The sequence below is a fragment of the Pholis gunnellus genome (genome assembly GCF_910591455.1).
Source record: "Pholis gunnellus genome assembly, chromosome: 4".
In the NCBI taxonomy this organism is placed as follows: domain Eukaryota; kingdom Metazoa; phylum Chordata; class Actinopteri; order Perciformes; family Pholidae; genus Pholis; species Pholis gunnellus.
In genome coordinates this window covers 20,540,469-20,561,777 of record NC_136530.1, presented here as the reverse complement: position 1 = coordinate 20,561,777, position 21,309 = coordinate 20,540,469, and the positions used below count along the sequence as shown (strand labels likewise).

General features: G+C 44.4%; 1 protein-coding gene across 1 annotated transcript; it reads left to right on the top strand.

Moving 5' to 3' along the window:
* The first annotated feature begins 3,321 nt into the window (after positions 1 to 3,321).
* Positions 3,322 to 19,418, top strand: igfbp3 (insulin-like growth factor binding protein 3). Its single transcript, XM_079158326.1, has 4 exons — positions 3,322 to 3,769; positions 7,438 to 7,685; positions 9,833 to 9,952; positions 19,260 to 19,418. The coding sequence occupies exons 1-4, from the start codon at positions 3,406 to 3,408 to the stop codon at positions 19,383 to 19,385; spliced, it is 858 nt and encodes a 285-aa protein (XP_079014452.1). The 5' UTR covers positions 3,322 to 3,405; the 3' UTR covers positions 19,386 to 19,418.
* The last annotated feature ends 1,891 nt before the right edge of the window (positions 19,419 to 21,309 follow it).

The following is a 21,309-nucleotide window of genomic DNA, read 5'->3' as shown; positions in this document are numbered from 1 at the left end:
TTCACCAGATTTTACTACATGCATAGAGTCTTGTTGTTTAAAGGCCCCAAAACATCCCAGATGCAATTACAGTATCAGCCTTCAGCAACGAACACAGATCTTCATGTTCCCCCATGACGGACGAGGCCTGTCCTCGCTGTCAGCGCCCCGGGTGAGTTAAGGTGCACCAAATGATTTTCCCCAACACAAAGTGGCAGAACATATTATTTATGTTTTTTTCCCCCCGTAAGCCACAGTCAACATCATTCAACTAAAATACATTTGAACCATTCTCCTGATAGGAAAAGCAACCCAACTATGTACAATAACAGACTATCTTGAAACATTTGGGCTGCGTTATGAAGATGTTTACCCATTTGAAATGGATTGATAAGAAAGACCTTTGTTTGGCTGCTTCATGGAATGGTAAATTAATTTCAAATCTGTCAGCGCCCTTGGAATGTGCTGAAATATTTTTAAAAGAAAACATATGACAAAGAAAACTTGTTCACAGTAAACATCCATCAAAGTTTACAGACTTCCTTCAACTCCGTCTCCTACTACCGTAATTACTGTAGTTGTGCACACAGTTTTCCTGTGAACTTCTTTTTAGTAATATCACCGCGTTCCGAAATCTCTGTAATAGTTAATCATCATTGACAAAAATTTGACAAAGATCGTAAACTCAATATCCACTTACTGGCTTTTTTCTTGGGTTAAAAACCTCTTGTCAGCGTGGTCACCAGCAGATGGAGTTTGCTCAGCTGTCTCTTAGGTCTCACTTAGGCCACTTGATGACAACTAAGCTTTTTCTATGAGAACAGAGCAAGCTTTTTGAAGAAATGTTTTTTGCAATTTTCTGTCAGGTGACTCGCAGATTGACCAACTTAGAATTTACAACCTCGCACTGACTTAAGAACTGTGAAAAACACCAAGACAGGATCCACTTTAAGCACACTGCGGACCAGCTGTATAGCGCATTGTGGTCAAATTGAAAGTTGCCCCACTGAAAAAAACACTAAATAACAGTGCTGTCGACATGATTCATGGTGCAAGGCATGTCAACGTTTTTTTCAATAAAGGGATATGCTGGCCATAACGCGGTCAGCGAGTGCGGTGCGTGCTCATGGTATAGCTCACATATGAATACAGCATATGTTGACAGCAAGACAATTTGCCGCTCAATTCACATGTGAAGGAAGGAAACAAATAAATCTGTCCAGATCCTTTCGTTCCCACAAAGCCTCAAATTATAAAGTGCATTGTGCCAGTGTTACTGAGGACCGTCATTGGCTTTGGGTTTCCAATTAATGATTTACGGCCTAAAATGTGCTGCATTGTGGGAATGCTACGAAGAGGAATGTTGACTGGGAGAAGACACTGTAACGAAGGAGAGATTAATAACCGAAGAGAATATGAGTTACTTTGACAGGGAGAAGACAGAGAGGGTGAAAGAAAAAAGGTGCATACGCAAAATGAAGACAAGATTGTTGAGTAAGACAAATTGTATCTCTTATTGCAGTTCGCTGAGACTGCAACATAGACGGGTTGAACATGTGCCAGCAGTTGTCTGATCTTTTTATTATATCCAAACTGTCCTGACGCAAATTACAGCTCTGTTCCTGAGATCTGGAGGATGCCAATGGATGTGCAGGACAAGGTGAATGTTATGTTGCGTCGCCATTGGTTGACTTTCTTCTGCATTGCATGATATCTGATCAGGCAAAAATGAACTTGAGAATGTCATATCCATTTGGCTGTTTATATATTGTCTGAAGACTGGTTTAACAGCTATTTTCAGCCAGGCAAACAATAACAGCACATTAGGATTAACCCTGTCTCCTTTATGGTATGACAAAATAAACTCTATCTGTATATCCTACTGTATTCACACAAAGGGGGCATAGTTTCCCAAAACTGTCTTTTTGCTGAATTAGTTTAAACGGTAAGGTGCTTTAGGTAAATCATACCCTGGACGGACGGGCAGACAATAAACAAGCCAAAGGTCAGAAGATGAATATTTCAGACATGAAAAAATGCAGGAATAGAAAAAAAGTCAAGTAATAAGAAAACTAATCTTAGCTGGAGACGTTTTCTTGCTATTCTGGGGGTGTTTCATTACCCTTTGCTTGTTTTTCATAATGCAGTCTCAACACTTTTTCTGCTTCTGTGGTGGAAATCACACAATGGCCAATACTGATTGCTTTATTTTCTCAGTGTGTACCCCCCTCTCGCGTTTGTTATTGCAGAACAGGAGGATATGCTGGACAGGGGGGCGATGCTGAGCCGGCAGAATCTGAACATTTTTTTTTCTAATAATTTGAAATCCTGTGGGGGGCCATTCAGGAGAAAGGTGCAGGCTCACCGATGGGACTCATGGGAGAGAAGAGTGTGTGTGTGTGGGGTGGGGGGGGTGGGGGGCGATGCAAAGTGCCAGATCACCAGGTCTGCTCAGTGTATGTGAAAGGTAAGCACCGCCTCTGAAAACTACTTGGGCAAAAGGGTCAGGTATGCAGTCTGGCCGGCATGTGCGCAGTTAGCTGTAGCTGGTGTTCTGACTGACATGTGCATCTGAACAGCTTCTACAGCCCAGAGCAGTAAAGCAAAACCTCTTTGGCTGTACCTTCCATTGAGCATGTGGTCGCGCACAAGTTATATGCAACAACAAAAAAAATCATTGTTTTTGTGGGTTAACATGGAGGCCACCTACACATCTGCCCAGAGGAATGTTTTATCAGTATAGCATGTGGGGGGTACCACCAATGGCATTCACTCACATACCTTTGATGTCAGCAGGGGATGTGGCCAGTGGTGTGGAAACCTCCACAAGTTTGGGAACAGTCAACACAGAGGAAATCTTCCCTGGCGCAGCACATTTATCTTCTGGAGGAAATCTGCATCTGTGCACCTTTTCTGTAACATACAATATGATATCAATAGTTCAATACTACTGAGAGTGAAGATAACCCAACACAGTCATTCTGCCATCTGCAGCTCCCGATACCTGCCTGTCTTTTAACAAGAGGCCAAATTAACAGATGGAAACAAACACCTCTGCTCTTATGCCAGAGCATGAAAGATGATCGGTCCTCAGTAAATTATTATAAGGGTTTAAACGAGTTGAGCGTTTGAGCAGCTCTCTCTCTCTCTCTCTCTCTCTCTCTCTCTCTCTCTCTCTCTCTCTCTCTCTCTCTCTCTCTTCTGACTGGATGTAGCGGTCCCTCATATCGGGGCTCTCCGTTTACATTATTCATACGGAGGAGGGTGTGACTTGTTGGCTCTTTTTCCGCCTGTATAAAATGAGAAGTTCGCGTAAAACAAAATACAGATGGAGAAGGCTAGCTGGCTCGCTGTGTCACAGAAAGTCCCCTTAAGCCGACGCGACAACTCACATACTGTCCCTTTGTGACCAGCTTAATCCGCAGAATGCCCGGTCTCTGCGTGCTCTGTCTCGCCGCCGCACTGGCTGCGTTCAGCGGGCTCGCCGGCACCGTGGGGCCGGTGGTCCGATGCGAGCCTTGCGACGCCGGGGCGCTCCTGCAGTGCAAGCCGCTGCCGAAGGACTGCGCCGAGCGCGTGAGGGAGCCCGGCTGTGGCTGCTGCATGACGTGCGCTCTCGGCGAGGGACTGGCGTGTGGAGTGTACACGGCGCGCTGTGGCTCCAGCTTGACCTGCCAGCACCAGCCGGGGGAGAGCCGACCCCTGCAAGCTCTGTTGGAGGGACGGGGAGTGTGCTCCGGCGCCGCGTCCAAAAAACTCAACGGCATTCTCATACCGGTGCCAAAACAAGGTAAGACGCGCTGTTATTATTTGCGCTTTTCACTGTTTGTTGACAATCGTGTTCCTTTTATTGTGCGTGTGTTGTTGTTGTTGTTGTTGTTGTTGTTGTTGTTATTTAGTGCATTTGACAGGCGCTCTCCCCATGAGGTGTTTCTCTGTGTTGACCAGGTCTGGGGTGTTCCCTGCTCATGGAAAAAAAAAACGATTAAGTGCGTTGTATTGATTGGGGATGAGATAATGATCCTTAGACTGATCTACTGAAGACATTAAGGCACAAGTAAATATGTGCAACGTGTTTTCAGTGGGATTTTTTTGCAGCATGCCACAATGAAAAACACAATTTCAGTCGTGGGCTTTTTAGAAGGGGGACTTGACGTTGCACAGTGATGGTGGGTTTGCCCGGGTTAAACAAGTCCCATAGGCTCCTGGATGTTTGAGTGGATAACGCCAGCTTGGGTTGGAGGTTTACGCAGCAATTAATCTTTGCTTTCCCACCAGGCGGACACTTTTTTTTCCATGTTGCGAGCATCTTTGGACCATCATGCTTAAATTGCCAAATTAAAATGAAGGACTTAAAAGATTGTCGTTTTGCCGTTTGCAGATTGTTTGTTTTAAGAAAAGCAACACTGCTCCTTCTCACTAACACACACACACACACACACACACTTAGAGCCACAAGCACACACACACGCACACAGCCTGGCTCTCTCAAACCAATAGTTAAGGAATGCCACATACATACTGTAAGTATACAGCATTTAGCTGAGGCTGAGCGCAGACCATGTCCTTGTCTTCTGCAATGTCCTTATTTTCCTTCAAGTAAAGCTCATGGATTTTTGTACACAGCATGAAAATATGTGCTGCTGCTTTCCTGATCCAGGATGTGGGCCAAAACATGTCGGGTGTGTGGCAAAGGGCAGGGGGGGGGGGCGGCGAATCATTTCTTTGAGTTACCCATAAGCATCCAACACACACTCAAAGACAGAGTGCACTCTCAAGTAATTACCAACGAGCCTAAACTGCATCTTTAACATTGCGTGCCACCCGGCCAATATCGAGGGACCTTATATCTGCACGGTGTTTTGTGTGAATGGATGCACGCTGCTCACACTGGTGAAACGGCACACATGCCACCTACATGTGAATACACACTGTTGTGTGTTTAGGCACTGCTGACGTCAGGCCTCCAGGAGCCTCTGTGTGTTTTCTTCCTCCTGGTTATTTGGTTTGGCCAAAGTAATGTGTGGTGTGCAGGCACTCAACAGTCACATTGTCATACACACACAGACATGCTTATGCATCCACCAGCGGGCACACACACGCACACACACTTACTTTTTCACCTCCTGTCACTTAGCCTGTATATTTCTCTCTCTACTGCTTTCCCTCTCGTTCTGTCATTTTATATCAACTTATTTCTATTTGCAGCATCCGTCTAACAGCAGTGAGACAGGTATAAATGCATGCTTATTTCCAGTATCTCCACTGTTGGAGATGGGGGGGGGGGGGGGGGGGGGGGGATGTTGGAAATGATCCTAAGCGCCCCTGTTGGTCAGAGTGTGTAAGTGCAGCCCAGTGGTTCCACCACCATCAGTCCCCATGGAGCTCCAGAGCAGCCTCTCCTCCCAGACATTTACAAGCTCTCCTCACCGCAGTTTGTGCTGTTTACCCCTGTCCCATTATACAAACAAATTGCGTAATGTGTTTATCTAAAACGCCCCAGACTTTCTTGAAAGGTTATATAAAAGTGTATATTGACAATACAAATTAATGCTTGCTGGAATCTTAAATAAGGGCTCAATATTTCTGTCCCTGGTTATGGACATTTATGGACATTTTTGCAGGGTTCAGAAAAAACATGTGGAGGCTATATCAGGTCAAAGATCACTGTTGGTTTCTGGCGCTGTCGTGTTCCAGTTGATGTTGTTGTTGACATCCATGTTGTTATTCTAAGTTCTGGGGAGCCTGGGAGACTGTGGAGCCCAATCACGTCACTAATTGATCAGGTGGTCACGGAGAAAGGGTGGGCTGCCAGCCTGCCTGCCCACACGAGCTACACCCCTGCATGCCCGTCCGCCGCCCTCACCGCAGCTCTCAAACACAAAATCTGCTTTGAGTTAACGTTTTAAAACTGTTTGGGTGTGTGTGAGCCGCTGCATGTGTGTTCCCATCGTCCCTCTGCCTCCTCCGGACGTCTCCGAGCTCAGTTAGCACGTGGCGGCATGGCTGACCGGGTGGCACATGGCGGGTAGTTTGGTTCTCTCCTATATTAGGGAGGAGTGTTCGGAGCCCCCTCCTCTCTTCCTTTCGGTCAGATGGTGCCCACTCTGTCTTTAACGATTTGACTGGAATCTTTGCCAGCACCACAGGCTATTAATATATCTGCTCCCTCGTCTCCCACTTTACCTCTTACTGCCCTAACCTCTTCCTCTTTTAGCCCCAATACCCGTTTCCTCTTCCCTACACAGACACTGCACAACATGCTCTTCTTTACAGCAAAGAGTCTTGTTTACACTCAGTTTGTCTCTGTGTCTATCTCTTGGTCTGCATGCTGTGGAAAGTTGTGGATATGAAATCGTCATGTTTCTGTTTATTACTTGGCTTCAGCTCTGACTCCAAACAGCCCACAAGGCAATGAGCTAACTTTGTTTCGTCTCTTTTAAACAGGCGTCTCTTAGGCAGTCAAGACTTCTCTGTTGGATTAAGAAAAGCAGACACTGCTGACATTAAAATGTTTCACCAGAGTACTTAAGTCAAATCCTAGCTGACAAGTAAATTAAGGGAAAAATGTATGACGATATTTAGTAGCTGATTCCCTGTTTTTGCACCACATAGAGTTTTATGGTAAGATATCATTATAAGCTTTAAAGGGAAAATGTGCCACCTTTTATATGGATGTCAAATCCTTGTGAGTTAATGCAGTTCATTGAAGCAATCAATTCTTCAGTGCGTGCTATATTTACCGCAAAAGCTGTTGTTCTTTCTGCATCCAGCGCCGTCATTTGTCGTAGTTGGAGGCAAGGAAGAACTACATTGTTTTTGCTGACTCGGAGGTTCAGCCGACGGGGATCCTCCGGACGTCAGTAGCTCACGCACAAGCATACCGGCATTTAGGCACTGCTGGCACGGCTCTACAAGCACGACAACTCAGCTTTCTCCGTCTAAATAGCACTGAGGAATGTATCGCTTCAATTTGCTACATTTATGATTAGTCATCCACAAAACGGTTGCACATTCTACCTTTAAGGTTGTTTGAAATCTCATTTTAGGATTTGTGTAACAAATTGTTCTTTATCAATGAAAACAAAAAGAAGGGCAATTTTATGCTTTTACTCCATCAAGGCAACTCAGGACCAGGTCACTTGTCAAACCCAGATGATTAGCCTGCAGAGTCTTTATTCTTTTTCAATTCAGGTCACATAAGACAGATAAGAGTGTTTAGTACTTGGTGTAAGTATAGTGATTTTTATTATCTGGGTTTTTATTTCGATACTAAACAATTTTTTACTGCTATAAATGGTGCAAAAACAGAGAATCTGCCACCAAATGTCATAATGTATTCATCTTTATTTCTACGAGTCGGATGTTAATTAACCTCAGCATTGTTCAGTAAGAATGAAACATCTTAAACTGACCGTTTATGATCTGAAAACTAATGACTCACCTTTACCCCTTTAGAGAACGCTGGACATCAGGTAGAAGGCTGTGCCAACGTGACCGCGACGGTGCCAGTGTTGCACGGTGTGGCGACCGCGAAGGGCGGGCACAGTCGGGGGTCGATGGACACCAGGCCTCCTCTGCACAACAAGCTGATCCAGAAAGATCAGAACAGGAAGACCCAGAGCTACAAGGTGGAATCAGTGTCAGGAGGAGCCAATATGGACATGCATAACTTCTCCCTGGAGAACAAGAGGGAGATTGAGTATGTAAGTTACACCCAGCGGCAATGAGAAGTCTGTAAAAAGAGTTATAGTGTTGCTCTGTGGAGGAAAAACGGTAAAGGCAGAGGCATTAAGACAGCTGTATGACTGTGGAATTAAAAGAAATGACCAGCTTCATATTTTGTCTTGGCTTAAAGCCGTTAGCTTGCTAGCTATTTATTCCTCAAGCTTCTTTGTATTCTTTTTAAAATATTTACCATTGGACAAATTTAAATTTGAACTTGATATTGTTGGCCTTTTGAAGAGAGACATCGTTAACAAACAGCCATGTCATTGAGCAGCAAAACAATTTTAGCTTTTTATACAGGAAATTTACCTTTTGACTAAGTAACGCTACCCAGGGAGAAGACTAGAGCCAGAGAGGCTAAAATGTTTTTTGCTAGCTAGTGAGCGCTAACGTTAGCGACCTTGTATTATTCAAATTCAAACTTGAAAACAATAGTGTTTCAAAAATCTACATTATGAACCACACATAACCGCTGAAAAGGAAAGTTTCACAAAGAGTGACTAAAAACGGCAAGTCGGCTAGCGTTAATCGCGGCAAGCTTTCATTTAAAGTATTTAGGCTAGCTTTGCAGCCACTTTCACAACTGAGCTGCCTGTTCAGAGTCAAGTCTATCCACTAAGGTTACCCAGTGCAGCGTCGTGGTTCTGTGCCTTGTCAGGATACTTTCACTGAGACATCACTGAAATTACATACATTGATGATGTGCAGTATTGCAGAGTAATTAGCTATATGTACTGTTAACAGAGCTGTGTCTTTGATTTACAAAATAAATGTAATTGTTATTAGTTACTGTAAATTTCGGCTTCTAATCAAAATGTTGGTGATTACAAAGGGATTACATCCAAATATGTTCTTTTTTGTAAAGTAATCAGGGGTATTGTAATTAAGGTGACACCAAGGTTCACAATTTTTCAAGGCTGTCTTACAACAATTGTTAGGTGCCCCTATTAACGTTAAAACAAACATTACAAACATTTTCTATGCCTTAAAACATTTTCAAAGCTTTTGTTAATATTAGCTTGGCCCATGTCTTTATTACTATTCTCTTTATTGTCTATTTTATTCTTAATTACCACCAACCTCTGTCGCTAGGCATCATCACCATATGCCTTGGAGAGACAGCAGCCTGCAACTTATTCATTCAATTATTCCCACGAAATGACAAGAAGTCAGGGGAGAGAGATGGGGAACGACTTGCAACAAAGGTCCACCTTGTCGCAGTAGAAAAAGCGCAGGTGCAAACAATAAAATGAATCAGCTGCTTTGATGTCAGGGTCCTGGTATTGATCATGCTGGCCTTTGTCACTCTCACTGGAGCACTTAAACAGAACGGAGGAATCGCTCGTGTTATTAGTAACACCTGTGCTATTGACAAAATGTCTGCTGGCCATTTGTTGGAATCAAAACACCTACAGACTTCTAGCTCTCCATGGCACATGGTTGCAGTTTGCAAGAATGCATATCACTGTCAACACGTGGTGTGTTTGCAGCCTCGAGCATGTGCAGGAAAACACAAGACACAAACACTACGGGGAATCTCTCAACAAAACATTGCTTTGCAGAGCAATTTGTGGTTAAACACTCCACAGGCTTTTAGTTTATCTACTGTAATTGAAACAATGTTGTATTCTATCAAACATTTTGTGCGACAAGGTACCAATTTTTCCAGAAAGTTGACATCTCATTTTCGGACCCTCAGTGGGATCATTCGTCACAGCAACTGGATGCTGTTCAGACAAGCAAAAACATTTACATTTTCCAAAAAATAGCAAACTCAGTTTTGGGGACTTTGGAAAAACCGCGTAAGACATTCAAATTATTCAATTTTGATGTGATGTTGCAGCCATGAAATGTATGGCCATCCACGATTTTATATCCCTTTATGTAAATATCAATTAGCTCAAAGGTTGTGTTTGACCAAGCAGAAACCAAAGATATGTTATCATACCGTGTACATGGGGGGAAAGTTAATGGGACATTCAGGGCTCAGGAGGTTAACTTTTATAGACTCTTATGTTCACCATGAACTTATAACTATAATTGCATGGACACTCCTCATGTTCCTCATGTCCGTGATTGTGTCGGGATGAGTGTGTAACACTGGCTGTGTTTGTCATGTTGCTAGGGCCCGTGTCGGCGGGAGATGGAGAGCATCCTAAGCGGACTTAAAATCAGCAATGTGCTCAATCCGAGGGGCTTCCGCATACCCAACTGTGACAGAAAGGGCTTCTACAAGAAAAAACAGGTGAATGGCTCTCCACTCTGTTTCATCTCTCTCTTTCTGTCACACACTTAAACACACACACACACACCTGCGGACATGCAAAAAGACCCACCGCATGCCTGAACACTTCCAAAGAATCCTCTGCGACTCATCCCACCCACCCACACATGCCCAATCCCCCCCTTTTTTTTCTTTTCTTTTTTTTTTGCAGCTCGGGTTGCCTTGACAGCCACATCAACACTATATTATCAGAATGGCTAATAACCATGTATTACTCCGGTAAATGCACTGCAGCCGTCTGACTCATGCCTCACAGGAAATGAAGTCGGTCAGGTGTGTTTGTGGGTGTGTGGTGTGGGAGAGTGTGGGGGGTAGGGATGTAAGAATGTGGTCTGGGAGTGTGTGTGGCACGGTAGATGTGGCGGCAGGGGAGTGTATGTATGGTGCTTGTTTGATGGCGGTAGTTTTGGTGAGGGTGTGTAGGTGTGGGGTGCTGTTGGTGAGGTAAAGAAAAACAAACAGGCTGTCACTGGTTTAGTTTTTCTTGTCGGTGGTACAGCAGACTCAGGGCCACCCATAGCCTGCTCATTTGTAAGACGGGGGAAAAAAACAAGGAAGCTATACTTCATTTGGAGTCGTCCGGCGGCTGATGTGCTGACCTTAAGGGGAGGGAGCGGTGAGGCGGGGTAGGCTGAGGATAGATGGGAGCTGCGGTGGGGCATTGTTGAGACACACGGCATGTCAAATAAATACCACCATCCCATTTCCTGAGGTTGGGAGCCTTATCGGAGGGATTCCACGGAGCTAGAGCCCGTTCTGAGAAATGCATGAGTCACCAAAAAAAAAACAAGCCACAAAAACCATGAGTCAGAGACCAACTCGAGCCATAACAGACACACACACACATACACAATAAAATCATCCTCTCAGATTCCCACCTCACTCTTTCCCCAAAGTCTCCAAAGTGAGGTTTCATCGTTACTTTCATTACAATCAGACACTTCTTCGTTCTTTTCCCGGATTCCAGCAACAAATACCTACCAGGAAAGCGTCAGCTCTGGTCTAAGTGTGTGTGTGTGTGTGTGTGTGTGTAAATGTGTGTGTGCAGCAGTGTGCCAGCCCTTGTCGCCCTTTTCTCAGAGGGCCGGTGGGGTGCAGGGTGTTGTGTTAAATTCATCCGAGGGGATGTGCCTTCACGGTGTGTTGCAGAGATTTATGACCGGAAACACAGCGAAGAGGAGACCGTGTGAACCGTCTAGGGTGACAATACTGTGAAAAGAAGGGAGCAAGGGGGGTCGGGGTGCGTTGGGGGGGGGGATGGGTGAAGGACTAAGCAGAGGAAATAGGGGCATAACCATACACATGATACACAGGCTGCCTTCGTATCTAAATCTTTTAATATCAAACGCTTACGAACTGTTGAAAGGTGGCTGGTAAGAGCTGGTAGTTTTATCTTTCATTTTCCAACAAATAGTGCCAGGAATCAAACAGGGAACTAACACACCCTTTTCAACCAAGTTCCAGGAAGGAAGGATCCATAGTCAAATAAGAACTATACTTAAGTCCCTTTTGTGCATTCCTTATAACAGAAAACAGTAGATAACTGTGACGGTTCTCACACAAAGAAACAATAACATAGAGGAATTGTGTGAGAATTGCGGAAGCGAAAAACCTTTCTCTTGTTTTTTGGCTATAGTCAAGGATCCAGCTACATTGCTATTGTTTCAATCCCATCCCGGTGACATCAGCAACAAGCACTTCTTGCTTTTACTTTGAATGAATACAGATGTTTTGTGTTTTATCAGGGATACTTGACCAGTATGTGATATGAAGTAGTACTGCAGACTCTGCACTAAAAGTCGCACGGCCACTGCAAAGTACTCACTGCGGAGAGGAGATTTATACTCAGAAAAAAGGTCCCGAGTTCCTCATGAGCATCTTGGATTCCTGGAAAACAAAAGCATCTGAGGTCTGATGAGATTCATGTTGGTTACAATGTACTCAATTGGTGATACGTTTTCACAGCAGAAGAAAAATGATCACACACTCCTGCAGCAATATTTGCTCCCTTACGGTCCACTCCACATACTATGCTCAGTATGTTGCAAACATACTGAGCTCTGCCAGAGTATGGCTGTATACACACTGCTGTCATTTGTCACTCTTCACATTTGGCACTTGTGACTAATTGAATGTACTGAGCAAACGGGCGGATTGTGGAATCTACATTAAGGATATAATTGTTTTATAAAAACACTTTTTAACAACCACTTTTTTAAGACTACAGAGGGTGAGTCTTGATACTGGAAGGATTGATTAGGGGGTGGAATCTTGTTTTAAGGTGTCTGCAATCACAAGGAAAAAAAGTCACAGGCATGCATGTGTGTGGTTTTCAGTGTACATGTTGCTGGTAATATGAGTGCCCCAGCAGTGGAGGAGAAGGTTGAGCAGGGTAAGCCTTACCTCGCCTACGGAGAAACCTATTTTTAGCAGCAGTTATATGAATTAGCCCAGTATCCCAGTTCAGGCCACGCATGCCCAACACTGACCCACTCATTACACCCCTCAAAGTCTCACACTCACTTTTCCTCTCTCTCTCTCTCTCTCTCTCTCTCTCTCTCTCTCTCTCCCTCTCTCTCTCAGTCTGTCTCTGTCTCTCTCTCTTATTCATCATTTCACCCACCCATCATTACCCCCATTGTGCCCTTCCCTACAGTCATCCACCCGTCTTTTGTTCTGCCTGCCCGCTCCATCATTCGGTCCATCCTGCCCTTCCGCCCACCTGGCTTTTTCCTTCCTTGTTTGGCCACGAATCACCCCGCAGAGGGTTTGTGAATGGGACGACAGTGTCTGTGTCCCTCTGTGTGCTCTTTCAGAGTTAAGTGTGTGTGTGTTGAGAGGAAGAGGAGGAGGAGGAGGAGGAAGAGTCAGTGGGTTACGGATGTGAGCCAGGTGCCTGCGTACCCTTATCCCTCCTCCCCCACTGTGTCCCGACAGTGCCAGGCCCATAAGGACTGACTTATTGAGCGTGACTCAGAAGGATCTGTGGAAACGTACACACCGACCACAATGGCTTTATAATAACGGGCCAACCTTCGGGGACCCAGACATCTATTTTCACTCTGTCTCTCTCTCTCTCTCTCTCTCTCTCTCTCTCTCTCTCTCTCTCTCTCTCGTTCCGTTCCCTCCCTGGATTTCTAATCCACCTCGCCTTCCTTCTCACTTGGGGATGTGCAAGTCTTTTTTAGGTTTTTTTTGTTTGCCAAGGCTGTTGCATAATAGTCATATTTTTCATTACCAATGCCAATGCGGTACCTGAGTTACAGTGCTGATAACAAAATTATAATTTATTAGAATATAAATATGTTTTGTACCAAACCCTTTTTTTTCATTTAGCAAATTTCAATGCATCAGTGTACAATGTTTTAACACAGTTAACTTAAACAACAAAAGTTATGATTAAGATCAAGAAGAATAACCAAACATTTAATGTCAACTTGTGATAATGTTCATTGCCTGATTTTACAGACACATACAGAAGTATTAAGGTTTGATACCCCATCATGATTTGGCTTCAGAGGCTTCAGATAATAATCACTTTCATTATTGAATGATGCTTGAATCCAGATTATAATTTCATATAAAGTAAACATCGTAATCTGACAATGTCCACAAGGGGTTTGCATCTGTGTGAACACACCCAGTGTTGTATAAAAATCTGTATACGCTCGACTGTGTATTTGAGGTCGTTATGTCTCAAAGATGTCAGAAATAGGGCCTGTCACAAGTCAGCGGATCAGTTATTGACGTCTTTGAATAGTTTGTTGTCCTTATTTGAGAAACCCAAAGGTATTCAATTTAGAATAATATGAAATGGAGCAAATTAACTTACATTAGCGATGCTTTAACTTGCAAATAATTGGAAATTGGTATTTTAAGTTCAGGAATGACTTTGGTGGTAATCAGATTTGCCATTGATTACGTTTCTAGAATCTTTGCAAAGTCTTTCATCACATTCATTCATTGATTTTTTTAGGCTTCTATTTTAAAGTTTGTGTGGCCTCCATTCTTCTAAAATGATTCACTGGGACTCTCATTAAACTATTTATCAGAGAACGCAATATCCTGTAGCTACTCCCAATGCACTTACACACACACACACACACACACACACACACACGCATACAGATGCACCCTCTTACACCAATACATATGCGTGCGCCCCTATACACACACATTGCATTTTATGAGCTTGTGTTTATCCTGTGGTCAGACTAGGCTCTTGTAAATGTCCGTAGAGCCCTGCGGCGCTGCTATTAGTTATAAAGACCGGCATCACAAGAGCACACATTCATGCGGACAACACACGCGCATACACGCCCCATAAAGGTGGCATTATGTGTGTGTGTGTGTGTGTGTGTGTGTGTGTGTGTGTGTGTGTGGGGCGGATGAAATGGGCTTTTTTAGTTACGGCCATGTGGACCGCGCAGGGCCAGTGTCAGCGCTGTAAGGCTCAGAATGCTTGGATCAGTGAGCACCTTGAGGGAATACTCCTCGTCTCACTGTGCTTCATGGAGGACACTTAATGGTAGTCAGCTTCAAGATGGATGCAGCAAATTCCAAAAGCAACCCAGTTTCATAGAAGAAGAAACAAATATCCAAAGAAAATGTTCTGTTTACCGCCATGAGTCAAAGCAACAGGTGGTGAGTGTCGATGAGTAGTCCTTTAGGTGACCAGGAGTAGTTTGTATTTAAAAGGAAACAAGTGTGGAAACAATGTTTACAACAAAGGGTAGAAAAAACTTCTATCAGTCTTTGTCAAGTGACAGCCAGTCCTCAGCAAACGTTTGGCTGTCTTTGACATTCTTGTGTGTGTGTGTGTGTGTGTGTGTGTGTGTGTGTGTGTGTGTGTGTGTGTGTGTAGATTCAAGCCGTAAAGAAAGGATTGCTTGAGATGACTGCTAATAGTTCTCAGATGAAAGAGAGACTGAGCGGAAATTCAAAGGTAGCCAAGCAACAGGGGAATGCACACATGCACATTTTGCTCTTCCTCTCCCTTCTGCCTCTCCTTTGGCTTTTCAACCCTCACATACACACACACACACACACACACACACACACACACACACACACACACACACTCACACACACATTCACACGCACACACCAAGCACATACAGGACTCCATCATCATGAACCAGAGCAGAGGAACACAATGTTAAGCTCCTCTCCCCAGTCGCGTCCACTGGGTCGGGGCCGAAATAGAAGTTGGCCGCAGACTCAGACGATGGCACCCTGAGGGGTAAATGGAGGGAAGAGAGGAGAGAGAGGAAGAAAAAAGAGTAAGACACAAGAGGAGGACGAGGAGGAGGAGAGGAAGGAGGAAAACCGAAAATAATCTCTCGATGATGTTAGTGTGTGAGAATGGGGCGTGTTTGGCTGCGTACTTGCCCCTAGACTGCTGCGGTAGTTGTTGGCGAGGTATTTTAATAGGCCTCTGTCTCTATAAAGCTGCCTTTGATCATGCACTCAGGCTGTACGTGGATGTCGAAGACGCTGGAAACACACCTGGTCACACTCTAAATTCTGTCGGGTCTGTCTGCCTCTGCATCGCTGCGCAGCCGCCTGCAATGCAGTCTGTAAGTATTACGATCGTTTTGTTTTTGGCATTTTGGGAAATATCCCCAAAGGGAGTTCGAAGGAGTACAGAGTGCAGGGGTTCTCCACCTCTTGTAACTTACGGCCCACTTCTGATTTTTCAAAGATTTCCGTGGACCACCTTCCCAAATACATGAGAAAGTGAAACATAACGTAATAAAGAAGAAAAAAAAGCGAACCTGGCTGTTAATATGTGTTATGATTCTCTCAGCTTACCGTTACCCATCACTACCTGCCATTATGAATGCAAATTGAATGTATTCAGGGTAATATTTCCTCCCCACACAATAAGCCTAGAATAAGCTTTTCATACCTACACAGAGAGTGGGTCCTCTTCACGGAGTCCGCCCTGGAAAACCGTTCCATTTTGTGCCCGAGGGAACGTAAGTTAGTCAACAGTGGCAAAACAAGTTTGTCTCTACCTGATGATTGGAGTGGTGAAACATAACCTCCTCGATTCCAGTCTTCATGCTAAGCTAGGCTAGTAGTCTCCCGGCTACAGCTCCATAGTTAACGTCCAGACATAAGAGTGGTATCGATCTTCTTTCGCAACTCTTGGAAAGAATGGGAATAAACATTTAGAATCGATGTTGACTATTGGTTGAAGATGCAACACAGTTGCAGTCTCCAATGTTGAAGTCATCAATATAAGCCAACACACCAGTGGCGTCTTGACACATAACCGCAAGTTATCACGTGTCGGTATAAACCAACGTCCTAATTCCCAGTGTCATTGTTCATCAGCTCTTCGGAAAAAAAAGCAGCTGTTTCATCACACTTGCTCCCCAACTCATCACATCTTGGCTGGTGCTAAATGATGCAACGCTGCCTGTGTGTTTTGCACTTGTGCAAACATTGTTGTGCTACTTCCGAGCTGGTTTGTGGTCTGATTCACAGCTCCTCCTGTCCACAAGGAGAATTCTCCTTGAGCATGACACAGAACCACATTGCTCCCAATGTATGGAAATGAGAAAACATAAATAATGCAGGTTGTTTTAAGCTTTTAAAAGGTACAGTGTGTGACATTTAGAGCAATTAAGTTGCAGAAAATAGAAGAGAGTGATTATGAAGAGCATAATCACCTGAAACTAAGAATCGTTGTGTTTTGGTGAGCCTAGAATAAGCCCATCATATCTACATAGAGAGTGGGTTCTCTACTCGGAGTCCGCCCTGTTGCACCGCCATGTTGCTACTGTAGCCCAGAACGGACAAACCAAACATTGGCAAAAGCCTTTTGCGTTTTCTCTGCTGGCCTAAACAGAATCACAAAGTTATAGTTATTTTATAATTTAATCATTTTTCACAAATACACTACATGTATTATAATTATTTTTCCATTAGCTTATTTTCTCATTGCACAGCTCCTGTCTTCCTCTGTTGCTCTGCTTCCAGCACAGCTTGTTTTAAGGAGAGCTTTCATCCAATCAGATTCAGCCTCTATTTCTCTATGTAAGGAGAGAGGCCCGATGCCCGCTAGGTAGACTTTGCAGATTAAAGTGAATGGGGACGATATTGTTGATGGTCATAGTCTTCAACCAATCAGATCTTTAGTTTGACATGTTGGGCGTATTCTTTGACGTGCCACTGCTAACCAGGTAGCCTGCTAAGTACGTCTGCATTAACGTGCGCCGTGATTGGTCATTGGGCCAGCGTGACTTTTGTCATACAGAAAGCTAGCTTAGGCTAGTTTAGCGTAGCCTCAGCTGTTTTTTGGGGGGGGATTTTGTTCCGGGTTCAGAGGTCACACAGCCGGTTGTCTCCCACGTGAGCGCAGTCCACCGAAAACATTATATTTCCCAAAATGTAAGCATCTGCATTTTCCAAATGCACTAGTATTATTCAAACGTATTGTTCGGTTCGTAAGCCTCGTACCGAACGTTTTAATACGAATACGTGTATTGTTACACCCCTAGAAACAAATAAAACCGTAGCTGTGGCTCATAATTAGGTAATTCAACTGTAGTAGGACAGCACAGAAGGCCCAGGTATAAAATGCACCGCCCGCCATTGTTGAAAAGGGACGGGTGAGAGGAGAGGTATTCAGTTGGATGCAATTTGCAACCTCCCCACTAGATGTCACTAAATCCTACACACAACTCCTTTTAACTAAGGACCAGTGCCGTTTGTTAGCCTTCGACAGTCTTGATACTATATGGATTTGCATGTTGCTCCGAATACCTCTCTTCTTACAGTCCCTGGCAGCCATTGGTTTCCCTTCATTCCTGTACAGGTTATGAAAATGAAGTCCTCTCGTGAAACTTGATCCATCACATTAAACATCCAGTTTGCATTAGTTTAGTCAGGGTTAGATTGTCATTGCGCGGTAATATAGATTAAGTTAAGATTAATGTGAAAAGTCTGCATTAAAAAAAAAGTGTTGTGTAACTTACACACATGAATGTAGACCGCAAGTGTTGTATCGATTGTAGATTCAAGAGTCTGCTAATTCATTTTCATATTGTACAGAAATGGATGGTGACCAATGGCTACCTGTAAGGCAAGTGGTTTACAGTAAATGGGCTAAAAAAATGGTTTAGTCATTTTCATCGTCAAAGTAAGCAGCTGAACCTCACGCCATTGTCTCAATTGAAATCCAGTGTTCTGGTGTACAGAGAAAAGTATATATATTTATGGACTGCCCCCTATGGGACATCTGATGTTACTGCATATATATGTGTGTGTGTGTGTGTGTGTGTGTGCGTGTGTGTGCTGGTGGGGGGTATGTATATGTACAGTAGATACACATCTTGTTTGTGTATGCCTACATGTTTGCTGATGTGTGTTTATGTGCGCTCGTGCACGCGCAGGCCATAATCACCTCCAGATGATTTTTAGTTTCTGCCAGTTTCCCAGAATAGCAGCGCTGGTTTCCTTGCAGCCCTCCAACCTTGGCCTTGGCAAATACTTTAGCAACTCCATGTTTACCTTCACACTCCTTCACTCTCACTCACTCAGTGAGTTCCTCATTCCCTTGCCCCTCTCTATCAAAAATAATCTTGCTTTTTCATCGTTTGCCCCTACTGGTCAGGAGCACATTAGCCTGATAGATAAACAGCTCACAGAGGGGACAAACTCAACGGCCTGCTGGTTGCACGTTGGACGCCTGTGCGATACTCCCCAGCTCTGGTCATTATACATTTATCATCGTCTTTCACAAGGCGAGCAGCTGCATTATGCAGCGTTTCTCTCTCTGATAGTTACAGCACATAAAAGCTGTGCGGCAGCTCCAGACAGCAGGGCATTCCTCTCCGTGATCAATGGTGTTTTGTCTTATTAGAGTTCTGCTGAGGCATGGCTCGGCCTCCTGACAAGCATCCAAAACCTAAAAGCCAACAAAGAGAGATCGAGTCTTATTAAAATAAACACATGCACGTTGAGGGTTGTGTTGATAAAGCTGTGTCAGGGCAACTCCTCACCTTGGAAACGGTAATCTGTTTTCAGACAGTGTGTCCCAAAGCGATAAGTCCTCTGCTACTTTCCAGTCTTTTCTTCCGTCGGCCTCTAAACTAAGGATGGAAGTTGGAGCTTGTCGAGTGATGTTTGTCCATGAACTGTCTGTTGCGAAAACCTTTTTTCTTTTCGAAGTCTGTACATGTTCATCTCTGCATGGCGTTTGGTAAAAGCAAACAATCGGCATACTAATTCTTTTTCCCGACCTGTTTTTTCACAGTGCCGTCCATCCAAAGGCAGGAGGCGGGGCTACTGCTGGTGCGTGGACAAATACGGGCAGCCTCTGCCCGGCTACGACGGCAAGGAGCGGGGCGAGACGCAGTGCTACAACCTGGAGAGCAAATGAGGGGACGAAGGGATGACGAGTGGACGGAGAGATGAAGACAGAGGATGGGTGGGGTGGGGCGGGGGAAGAAGGTAGAAAGACAGAGAGAGAGCCTACTTTGCCCTTGCATGTAGTTTTATGTAAACATTTGAAGGGGCTCTGGGCCTTTTATTTCAGGTCCGATTTCTGTGGGAGAGTTAGGTAGAGAGCAATGGGGGGAGGGGAGGGAAAAGGGGTGGAGCACAGCCTCGGCGGCCGGCCGAGTCTCCTGCCCATCACAGCTATCTGTCCTGTGCTTAGGGAACCGTTATTCTTTCTTTAAAATACAACAAAACAAATACAACTAAGCTGAAAGCTGAGAGAGAAGGGGAAGAAAGAGAGAATCCTACCATCTGCACTATTCTTTTAGAGAGAGAGGAAGGAGGGACTTTTCCACTCACTTTAAAGAGGACTTGTTTGTGACTGTGACCCGAAAAAGAAAAACGCACCACCACCGTTTCTATTGTGTGTGTCTGTCTGTGAGTGAGTAACCGAGAGTCTGTGTGTGTCTTAATGTGTGAGCACTTGCATAACATACTTGTGCACAGCTGCATGTCTGTGCAAGATGGTGCGCTTTCCCAAAAAAGCGTTTATTTGTGTAAATACTGTAAGTCACTAAGCTCAGTTTAGAGTTATCAGACTGCCCATCCCCGGCCCCTGCTCCATTAAAAACAATGCAGAAAAGGTCACCGCTCTCTGGCTCAGGGTCCATTTTGAATTGAAGGATTGTGGGATGGCAGGACTTTGGCTTCTTATCCAGCTCCAAAGGCCCTCCCTGCTGCTTCTGGCTTGTCCCTCGCCCTGCTATAGGGAAGGGGATGGAGGCGAACCATGCAGTTACAGTGCCTTAAAGAAAACGACCTTTTCATGCCTCCCCTCCCCTTCACCCCCTGTAGTCTTCCAATAAAGGAATACTTCACTGAAAATCTACCTTTTGAGTATCAAATACTTTTTCGCTGCAGCGTTGAAATGTGGCTCGAAAAAATTTGTTGCTTGTTTTTTTTTTTTTTAACAAGCGGCTGCAGTTGGCGTTGCTACACCACATCTACAATAGATTTGAAGGATGATCCGGCAAAAACAGCATAAAAACATCCATAGAAACTTATGAAACCACTCCTCCAGCAAGGTACACTACACGCAGCAGACATATATGAGGTGGCGTTTACTGAAGTAACGGATCGACAGCCAATTTAGATGGAAAATGTTCCATCATATGAGCCTTGTTCCAGACCTTTAATGAGGCGCTGATGGAAAAGTCTTTCTTCTTTATTGGTTAGTGCAAAACTACCCAAAATAACAGCTAAACACATCAGATTGGATAATGAAGCAAACATGAAATGCCAATTCAGTCAGACTATCTGGCCTCCGAAATATGGCTGAAGGCACAGCTTTCGCTGTCGCTAGAACAGTTAGCTGTTTATGTTTGCAGTGTAGTTGCGATTGACAGACAGCTGAAGAGCTAACTGTGCTAGCAACAAAGAGAAGTTGTGTATTTACCCATAATTTGGCGACGGTACGAATGTATGGAAAGTGGACAGGTGGCTAATGCTGCTGCAGTGGTTTGAGGAGTTTCCATGGACATTTCTATACTTTTGTGTTGCTCTGGGTTTCCAATAGAGTCCACTGTAACTGCTGTGAATCTCCAGTATTGAAAACTCAAAGGCTAGACTGTCGGTGGAGTATTATTATAAGGCGATCGCATGCCGCCCTGCAGTCCAGTTTAGTTTAGATTCGTCTGTCTTTTGTCTCTTTCCCACAACTGTTCCTGTGCACATCCATGTCCCTGTTCCACTCGAATCCTGCTCTCCCGCGTCCTCCGGCGCTTAGGTCCTCCAATCCTACATGTCTTTAACCCCTGTCTAAAACGTTGTCCTCGTCTGTGTGCCTGATCCCGTCTCCAACCCAC

Bases quoted from the DNA above. Each gene is read 5' to 3' on its own strand.
- igfbp3 (XM_079158326.1), top strand. From the start codon at position 3,406: ATGCCCGGTCTCTGCGTGCTCTGTCTCGCCGCCGCACTGGCTGCGTTC. The intron at 3,770-7,437 runs GTAAGACGCGCT...TTACCCCTTTAG, and splicing joins CATACCGGTGCCAAAACAAG to AGAACGCTGGACATCAGGTA. The intron at 7,686-9,832 runs GTAAGTTACACC...TCATGTTGCTAG, and splicing joins ACAAGAGGGAGATTGAGTAT to GGCCCGTGTCGGCGGGAGAT.